The 10,000-nt window shown below is 44.4% G+C and overlaps 1 protein-coding gene across 1 annotated transcript in view; it reads left to right on the top strand.

Annotated features, from left to right (window-relative positions):
• LOC140557090 (ski oncogene-like) overlaps nt 1-9,993 on the top strand; it is a 36,414-nt gene extending 26,421 nt beyond the window's left edge. Inside the window, exon 2 of the mRNA XM_072681224.1 lies at nt 8,794-9,993. Coding sequence (XP_072537325.1) covers nt 8,794-8,871 — 78 coding nt within the window. The 3' untranslated portion in view covers nt 8,872-9,993. The remainder of the gene's footprint in view (nt 1-8,793) is intronic.
• Nucleotides 9,994-10,000: the final 7 nt, after the last annotated feature.

The following is a 10,000-nucleotide window of genomic DNA, read 5'->3' as shown; positions in this document are numbered from 1 at the left end:
CCTCCATGCAGATCTCCTCTAGAGCAGTGATGTTTGGGGCTGACGGTGGGCAACACGGACTTTCAACTCCCTCCAAAGGTTTTCTATGGGTTGAGATCTGGAGACTGGCTAGGCACTCCAGGACCTTGAAATGCTTCTTACGAAGCCACTCCTTTGTTGCCCTGGCAGTGTGCTTGGGATCATTGTCATGCTGAAAGACCCAGCCACGTTTCATCTTCAATGCCCTTGCTGATGGAAGGAGGTTTGCACTCAAAATCTCACAATACACGGCCCCATTCATTCTTTCATGTACACGGACCAGTCGTCCTGCTCCCTTTGCAGAGCCCCAAAGCATGATGTTGCGCCCCCATGCTTCACAGTTGGTGTGGTGTTCTTTGGATGCAACTCAGCATTTACTCTCCTCCAAACACAGCGAGTGTTGGTGTAGCGGTTGCAAACAGTTCTACTTTGGTTTCATCTGACCATCAGACATTCTCCCAAAACTCTTCCAGAACATCCAAATGTTCTCTAGCAAACTTCAGGCGGGCCGGATATGTACTGGCTTAAGCAGAGGAACACGTCTGGAACTGCAGGATCTGAGTCCCTGGCGGCGTAGTGTGTTACTGACGGTAGCCTTTGTAACGGTGGTCCAGCTTTCTGCAGGTCATTCACTAGGTCCCCCGTGTGGTTCTGGGATTTCTGCTCACCGTTCTTGTGATCATTTTGACCCCACGGGCTGAGATCTTGCGTGAGCCCCTGATGGAGGGAGATTAGCAGTGGTCTTGTAGGTCTCCCATTTTCTGATTATTGCTCCACAGTAGATTTCTTCACACCAAGCTGCTGCCTATTGCAGATTCAGTCTTCCAGCCTGGTGCAGGTCTGCAGTTCTGTTTCTGGTGTCCTTCCACAGCTCTTTGGTCTTCACCATAGTGGCGTTTGGAGTGGGACTGTTTGAGGTTGTGGGCAGGTGTCTTTTATACTGTTAACCAGTTCAAACAGGTGCCATTAATACAGGCAATGAGTGGAGGACAGAGAAGCCTCTTAAAGAAGAAGTTACAGGTCTGTGACAGACAGAAATCTTGCTTGTTTGTAGGCGACCAAATACTTATTTTCCTCCATTATTTACAAATAAATTCTTTATAAATCAGACAATGTGATTTTCAGAATGTTTTTCTCAGTTTGTCTCTCATAGTTGAGTCTACCTATGATGTCAATTACAGCCTCTCTCATCTTTTTAAGTGGGAGAACTTTCACAACTGTGACTGAGTAAATACTTTTCCCCCCCCACTGTATCTAAAAATAATTTATATATGTGGGTCTTGGTGAAGAATTACAGTCATGAAGTTATGTGAGAAGTGAGTGTAACCAGTGGCCAGTGGTGTAGCGGTTTGGAGTGTGTTAGGGGGCAGTGGTGTAACGGTTTGGAGTGTGTTAGTGGTCAGTGGTGTAACGGTTTGGAGTGTGTTAGGGGTCAGTGGTGTAGCGGTTTGGAGTGTGTTAGTGGTCAGTTGTGTAACGGTTTGGAGTGTGTTAGGGGTCAGTGGTGTAACGGTTTGGAGTGTGTTAGGGGGCAGTGGTGTAACGGTTTGGAGTGTGTTAGGGGTCAGTGGTGTAACGGTTTGGAGTGTGTTAGTGTCAGTGGTGTAACGGTTTGGAGTGTGTTAGGGGGCAGTGGTGTAACGGTTTGGAGTGTGTTAGGGGTCAGTGGTGTAGCGGTTTGGAGTGTGTTAGTGGTCAGTGGTGTAACGTTTGGAGTGTGTTAGGGGTCAGTGTGTAACGGTTTGGAGTGTGTTAGGGGGCAGTGGTGTAACGGTTTGGAGTGTGTTAGGGGGCAGTGGTGTAACGGTTGGAGTGTGTTAGGGGTCAGTGTGTAGCGGTTTGGAGTGTGTTAGTGGTGTTCTATGCAGAAGTGGTGATGTTCTCCAGAAGGAGAGTCAGAACTTTACCACTAAGTCCAGTTCTTTCCTCCAGAACACACTGAAAGTGTTAGTGCTGCTATAAGCCTTTCACAATGGAGGCCTGAGAGGGGGATCCAGTGTGTGTGTGTGTTTGTCTGTGTGTGTATTTGCAGCGTGTATCCGGCCGGACCAGCTGTGTGTATTCACGTCCCTCCGTGTCACTGAGCCCCAAGCTGCTTTTGGGATTAGCATTAGCATCAGCAACAGGTGATCGGCCCGTCCCGGTGGCACGGAGGGCTTAGCCGCTGTGCGCTGGTCAATTTCACCTTTAGTAATCCTCTTTCCACCGCTGTCCACGTGTTGTTTACGTGTGTGTGTTGCTGGGAATTCACCATATGGACAAAATACTGTGCTGCAAAAATAAATTACAGTATATTCCATTACAATGCAGTGCAATACAGTACAATACAGTACAGTACAGTGCAATACAGTACAGTGCAATACAGTACAGTACAATACAGTACAGTACAGTGCAATACAGTACAGTGCAATACAGTACAATACAGTACAGTGCAATACAGTACAGTGCAATACAGTACAATACAGTACAGTACAATACAGTACAGTACAATACAGTATAGTACAGTGCAATACAGTACAGTGCAATACAGTACAATACAGTACAGTGCAATACAGTACAGTGCAATACAGTACAGTGCAATACAGTACAGTACAATACAGTACAGTACAGTGCAATACAGTACAGTGCAATACAGTACAATACAGTACAGTGGCAATACAGTACAGTGCAATACAGTACAATACAGTACAGTACAATGCAGTACAGTACAATATAGTACAGTACAGTACAGTGCAATACAGTACAGTACAATACAGTACAGTGCAGTACAATATAGTACAGTACAATATAGTACAGTGGCAGTACAGTACAGTACAATACAGTGCAGTACAATACAGTACAGTGCAATACAGTGCAGTACAGTAAGCAATACAGTGCAGTACAGTACAATGCAGTACAGTACAATATAGTACAGTGCAATACAGTACAGTACAATATAGTACAGTACAGTACAATATAGTACAGTGCAATACAGTGCAGTACAGTACAATACAGTACAATACAATACAGTACAGTACAATACAGTACAATACAGTACAGTACAATATAGTACAGTGCAATACAGTACAATACAGTGCAGTACAGTACAATACAGTACAATAAAATACAGTAGTACAATACAGTACAATAATTACAATAAATAGAATAAATGTGAAAATATGTATTTGAAGCAGCCGGAGATGAAAGGCGGTGCAGTACAGAATGAGAACTGGAGGATGTGCAGGAGGAGCGGGGGGAGGAGCAGGGGGAGGAGCAGGGGCAGGTATCAGCAGACAGATGACAGGACTGAATAAATAAGTGCAGATGCTGGATTACAGTAAAGTAGAGTGTGAGGAGTGTGAGGAGTGCAGATGTACAGGATGGACAGTAAAGTGTAAACAGTGCAGATTAAACCTCTGATTAAACACAAGAGACTCAGTCCTCCTCCCTCTTCCTCCTCTTCCTCTCTCCTCTTCCTCTCTCCTCCTCCTCCCTCCTCCTCCCTCTTCCGGCTCCACTGGGAAGAGCTGAAGAGTCTGATGACTCTCGGGACAAAGGATCTCCTGAGTCTGACCATCATTGTCCATGATGGAGAGCAGTGTGTGCAGTGTCCTCCTCTCTACCACCTGAACCACAGAGTCCAGTTCCACCACTGACCACATCTGACCCAGCATCTGAACCATGTTCTGACATGCTGGTGACGTTCTTCAGGGTTTGGGTGAAGTTTTCACCCGCACACTCTCTCCTCTCTCACAATGACCACACACTCTCTCCTCATTTAGACTGGGTTCTAGCATGGCTGTCCCATTGTTCTAGATAGTCTGATTTGCTGTGGTTGATTATTTGCTGGACTCTGATTGGCTCCTGGGTTTCAGTTCTTTTACTGCAGTGTCATCTCTGGAATTTAAGATGAAGCCAAAAGTTTTAAAGTCCTCCCTTTTTTCTCCCCCCCCCCCCCCCCAGTGTATTTGGGTATGTGGCTGCGGAGCTCCAGCCTGGACCCTCTTTCCTTCCTCTGTCTTCTTCCCTCCATCTCCTCATGTGCTACTAATCAAGCCAGAGAACAGAGGTGACGTCAGTGGAGTGAGTGTGTGTGTGTGTGTGTGTATGTGTGTGTGTGTGTGTGTGTGTGTGTGTGTGCGTGTGTTCTGCAGATGTGGAACAGTTGAGCTCTGTAACAAAAAGGTTTTTATGAAACAAAGTGTCCCTCCCACAGACTGGCCTAAAGACACACACACACACACACACACATATATATTCTCTGTTCCACCTTAAATAGTGCTAATGGTGGTAAATCCAGGTCCAGAAAGTGAAACTCCACCCCAGTCCAGCTGCAGCAGAGCCACCCAGGCAGTCAGAACCAAATCCTGGGGCGGATTTCTACTCTCTGGACCTGGACTTGCCACCTCTGAGTAGTGCAGCAGTTCCGTTCTGCACCATTTAAGTTGAGTTACATTTACATATACAAACAAGTCAAGTCAAGTCAAGTCAAGTCAAGTGGTCAAGTGGGTTTTATTGTCATTTCAGCTACATACAGAGAACACAGTGAAACGAAACAACGTTCCTCCAGGACCATGGTGCAACATAGACACAGTGCATACAAAACACAAGTGCAACACAAACAAGTGCGGACAGACAACACAACACAGTACAGACAGAGGATAATACATAATTGGGGGTAGTGTGCAAATTCTGCATTATTGTGTAATAAATATTGAGTCCAGTGAGGTAGTAAAGTTATTAGTGCAAAATGCTTCCCATTTTATCTGGGGTAAATGGTTGGAGAGAGAGAGAGAGAGAGAGAGAGAGAGTGTGTGTGTGTGTGTGTGTGTGTGTGTGCGTGTAGCAGAAAAGACATCAGTTCAGAAGTTGAGTTGTGTTGAGGAGTCTGATGGCTTGGGGGAAGAAGCTGTTGCAGAGTCTGGTCGTGTTGGACCGGATGCTGCGGTACCTTCTTCCTGATGGCAGGAGGGAGAACAGTCTGTGTGAAGGGTGGGTGGAGTCATCCACAATGCTGGTTGCTTTGCGGATGCAGCGGGTGGTGTAAATGTCCATGACGGAGGGGAGAGAGACTCTTGATCTTCTCAGCTGTCCTCACGATGCGTTGGAGGGACTTGCGGTCAGAGGCTGTGCAGGTCCCAAACCAGGCAGTGATGCAGCTGCTCAGGATGCTCTCTATGGTCCCTCTATAGAAGAGGGTGAGGATGGGTGGAGGGAGACGGGCCTTTCTCAGCTTCTGGAAGAAGTAGAGACGCTGCTGGGCTTTCTTGGCTGTAGAGCTGGTGTTCAGGGACCAGGTGAGGTTCTCCGCTAGGTGGACACCAAGGAACTTGGTGCTCTTAACGATCTCCACAGAGGAGCCGTTGATGTTAAGCGGAGAGTGGTCCGGTCTTGATTTCCTGAAGTCAACAACCATTCCTTGGTCTTCTCTACATTCCAGTGAAGGTTGTTGACTGTACACCAGTCTGTCAGCTGCTGCACCTCCTCTCTGTATGCTGACTCGTCGCCTTTGCTGATGAGACCCAGCACAGTTGTATCATCGGCGAACTTTATGATGCTGTTAGAGCTGTGTTTCACAGCACAGTCATGAGTCAGCAGGGTGAACAGCAGAGGACTCAGTACACTGCCCTGGGGTGCCCCAGTGTTCATGGTGATGGTGCTGGAGCTGCTGTCCCCGAACCGGACTAACTGGGGCCTTCCTGTCAGGAAGTCCAGGATCCAGTTGCAGAGGGGGGTGTTGAGGCCCAGCAGGCTTAACTTCCTGGTGAGATTCTGTGGGATGATGGTGTTGAATGCTAAACTGAAGTCTATGAACAGCATTCTGACGTAGGTGTCCTTCTTCTCCAGGTGGGTAAGGGAGAGATGAAGGGTGGAGGTGATGGCATACATACCCATATGTTTAGCTCCGCCCATTCACACTAAAGTTGAAAAGAGTGTTTCAGCCTGGTTTGCATTAGGAATGAGGCAGCCAATCAGAACAGATCACATTTACATGCCCTGTATCAGTCATAAAGGCACAGCCTGTTTAATTGTAAGGCATTAGGAGAGAGTTTTGCTTTGGTGCTCCCCTTAAATAGAGGGTTCCTCAAGGGTTCTTTAGCAAAGGCAGTGGTTCTATGTAGGAGTGTGAGAAGCATGTGAATGATGGAGGACCTGGTTAGATGTTCTTTACAAAGAAACCTCCTGGAGTCATAGAACCTGTTTTAGTACTATGTAGAACCGTCTTGTAGAACTGTAGAACTGCTTGTCTAGATAAGTGAAATTGTCCAAAGTGAGCCTCTGGGACGATGAGCAAGAGATGTAGGAGCTGAGGGCTGTGTCTAAATATGACTCTGTGTGCTTCAACCTGACTCCGGTTTGACCCCGGTTTAACCCTGGTTAACGGCATGGCTGCGGTGAAGCTGGAGTGTCTGCTCCGGTCAGTTCTGCAGATAACACTGCGGACCCTGCAGTAAACTTTACAGTGGTATGGGTCATATCCCCCTCCACGAAGGGTCAGGAGGTCACAACCTTATGTAGAGGAAGCATGTGAAGGAGGGAACCGGTCAGAGACAGGAGGTAGGACTGGGAGTCAGCTGGGTTCTGTTAATGTACACAGATATTACAGAATGTTGCAGAATGTTGCAGATGTCTTGCTTCTTTGAGAACCTATTTTTTTCAGGCTGCAAGCAGAAAATGTTCTACATAGTAGTGAAAATGGTTCTCTGGCTCATAACAATAGTGGAACCATTTTTAAAGCTATATAGAACCACCTACAAGAGGTTTTCTGTCATATACTCTTAAAAAAATATTGGCTGTCGTCATAACAACACCAGAGACAGAGACTTATGTCACCTGTGAAAGTTCACACACAACTTATCAGTTCTAGACGTTCTAATAAATCATCTGTATTCTCCTGTACAACATCCAGAGAATTCGACCCTTCCTCTCTAAAGAGTCGCCCAGGTGCTCGTTCAGTCTCTCCTCACTTCCAGACTTGACCACTGCAGCTCTCTTCTGGCTGGACTCCCTCTGCTCACCATCAGACCCCTGCAGCTGATCCAGAACACAGAGAACGGGTCGGGTCGTCTTCAACGTTCCTGTGTTTGTGTGTGTGTGTGTGTGTGTGCGTGTTTGTCACCAGTCACTGCTCGGTCCCGCTGGCAGGAGGGTTTAACTCTATGTGGTCAGGGTGGGGGTCAGAGGTCAGGGTGGGGTCAGAGGTCGCTCTTTCTGTGGAGCATCTGGTTGCAGCAGTGAGGCCGGCTGACCTTCAGCGCTAACAGACAGACAGGCTCAGGCCTGAGCTGAGGAGGAGGGCCTTTGGGATGGACAATCATGTCACAATCAGGGCTTACTGGCATCGTCAAATAAAATGACCAAGGTTGCTATGTGGTTGCTCTGGCTTGCTCGATGGTTGCTATGCTGTTTCAAATGGTTGCTGTTATTGTTAAGTGACTGCTCTGGTATGCAGGGCTTAAGTAAACTGGTACCTGCATTTCTGCCCAGGACTTTAGGACAGAGCGGTGTATATAACTACAGTACAGTGTATATAACTATAGTATAGCGTATATAACAGAGCAGACTCTACCTGCTGAGGAGATTGAGGTCCTTTGGAGTGCAGGGAGCGCTCCTGAGGACGTTCTTCGACACAGTGGTGGCATCTGCCATCTTCTATGGAGTGGTCTGCTGGGGCAGTAGCATCTCGACGGCAGATAAGCAGAGACTGGACAAACTCATAAAGAGGGCCGGCTCTGTCCTGGGGTGCTTCTTAGACCCAGTGCAGGTGGTGGGAGACAGGAGGATGACAACCAAGCTGGCATCCATGCTGGAGAACAGCTCCCACCCCATGCATGAGACTCTGGCAGCACTGGGCAGCTCCTTTAGTGACTGGCTGCTTCACCCCAAGTGTGTGAAGGAGCGGTATCGCAGGTCCTTCCTTCCTGCTGCCGTCAGACTGCACAACCAGCACTGCTCCCAGCGGACCACATACACACACACTTACACTACACACACATGTTCATGTTCAGTAATACTATGTGCAATATCCCCCCATGTGCAATTAAGAGTCTTTTGCTGTAAATAATATTGTTTATTGCTTTTTTAATTCTTATTTATATTGTGTATATAGTGTAAATTATTTATCTAAATTTTTGTAACTGAGTGTCCTGCTATCCCTTTCTGCTGTTACACTGTGAATTTCCCCACTGCGGGACTAATAAAGGACTATCTTATCTTATCTTATCTTAACTACAGTACAGTGTGTAAAACTATAGTATAGAGTATATAACTACAGGACAGTGTGTATAACTATAGTATAGAGTATATAACTACAGGACAGTGTGTATAACTATAGTATAGAGTATATAACTACAGGACAGTGTGTATAACTATAGTATAGAGTATATAACTACAGTACAGTGTGTAAAACTATAGTATAGCGTATATAACTACAGTACAGTGTGTAAAACTATAGTATAGCGTATATAACTACAGTACAGTGTGTATAACTATAGTATAGAGTATATAACTACAGTACAGTGTGTATAACTATAGTATAGAGTATATAACTACAGTACAGTGTGTAAAACTATAGTATAGAGTATATAACTACAGTACAGTGTGTAAAACTATAGTATAGAGTATATAACTACAGTACAGTGTACACACAGACACACACACAAACACACACACACACACACAGAGACACACACACACACACAGACACATTTTCACCTGAATTAACTAATATATTTCTCTCTCTCTTTTTTTCATGTATCTGTTTACCTCAATCTCTCATCACCTTCACATCCACAGGTAAGTGTAGCTACAGTGTGTGTGTGTGTGTGTGTGTGTGTGTGTGTATGTGTTGTGTGTGGTGTGTGTGTGTTGTGACCGTAGCAAGGGAGGAACTGGGTCAGATGGTTTTGTGGTAGTGGCTTTTGCTGAACACACACCCATATACACACCCACACACACACAAACACGTACACTTATGCTCTTTGATGTTGAAGAATAGACCAGCACACACACCACACTGACTGTCGTGGCTCACTGGGTTTACCGCCTGCACACACACACACACAGTTTCTTGGTTTGGAAACCCATATACAGTTTATTCACAATCAGAGTCTCTGTTTACATTCTACTATATATCCTTAACATATAACACACACGTTCATATAACCTTATATATAAACACACACATTCATATAACCTCATATATAAACACACACATTAATATAACCTCATATATAAACACACATTCATATAACCTCATATATAAACACACACATTCATATAACCTCATATATAAACACACACATTAATATAACCTCATATATAAACACACATTCATATAACCTCATATATAAACACACACATTCATATAACCCATATATAAACACACACATTAATATAACCTCATATATAAACACACATTCATTTAACCTCATATATAAACACACACATTCATATAACCTAATTTATAAACACACACATTCATATAACCTCATATATAAACACACACATTAATATAACCTAATTTATAAACACACACATTCATATAACCCCATATATAAACACACACATTAATATAACCTCATATATAAACACACATTCATTTAACCTCATATATAAACACACACATTCATATAACCTAATTTATAAACACACAAATTCATATAACCCCATATATAAACACACACATTCATATAACCCCATATATAAACACACACATTCATATAACCCCATATATAAACACACACATTCATATAACCTTATGTATAAACACACACATTTCATATCACCCCATATATAAACACACACATTCATATAACCCCATATATAAACACACACATTCATATAACCTCATATATAAACACACACATTCATATAACCTCATATATAAACACACACATTCATATAACCTCATATATAAACACACACATTCATATAACCTCATAAATAAACACACACATTCATATAACCCCATATATAAACACACACATTAATATAACCTCAA

Source organism: Salminus brasiliensis, chromosome 6 (assembly GCF_030463535.1).
Source record: "Salminus brasiliensis chromosome 6, fSalBra1.hap2, whole genome shotgun sequence".
Classification (NCBI taxonomy): Eukaryota; Metazoa; Chordata; class Actinopteri; order Characiformes; family Bryconidae; genus Salminus; species Salminus brasiliensis.
Note: the sequence above shows the minus strand (reverse complement) of the source record. Positions and strands in the feature narration are given on the sequence as shown.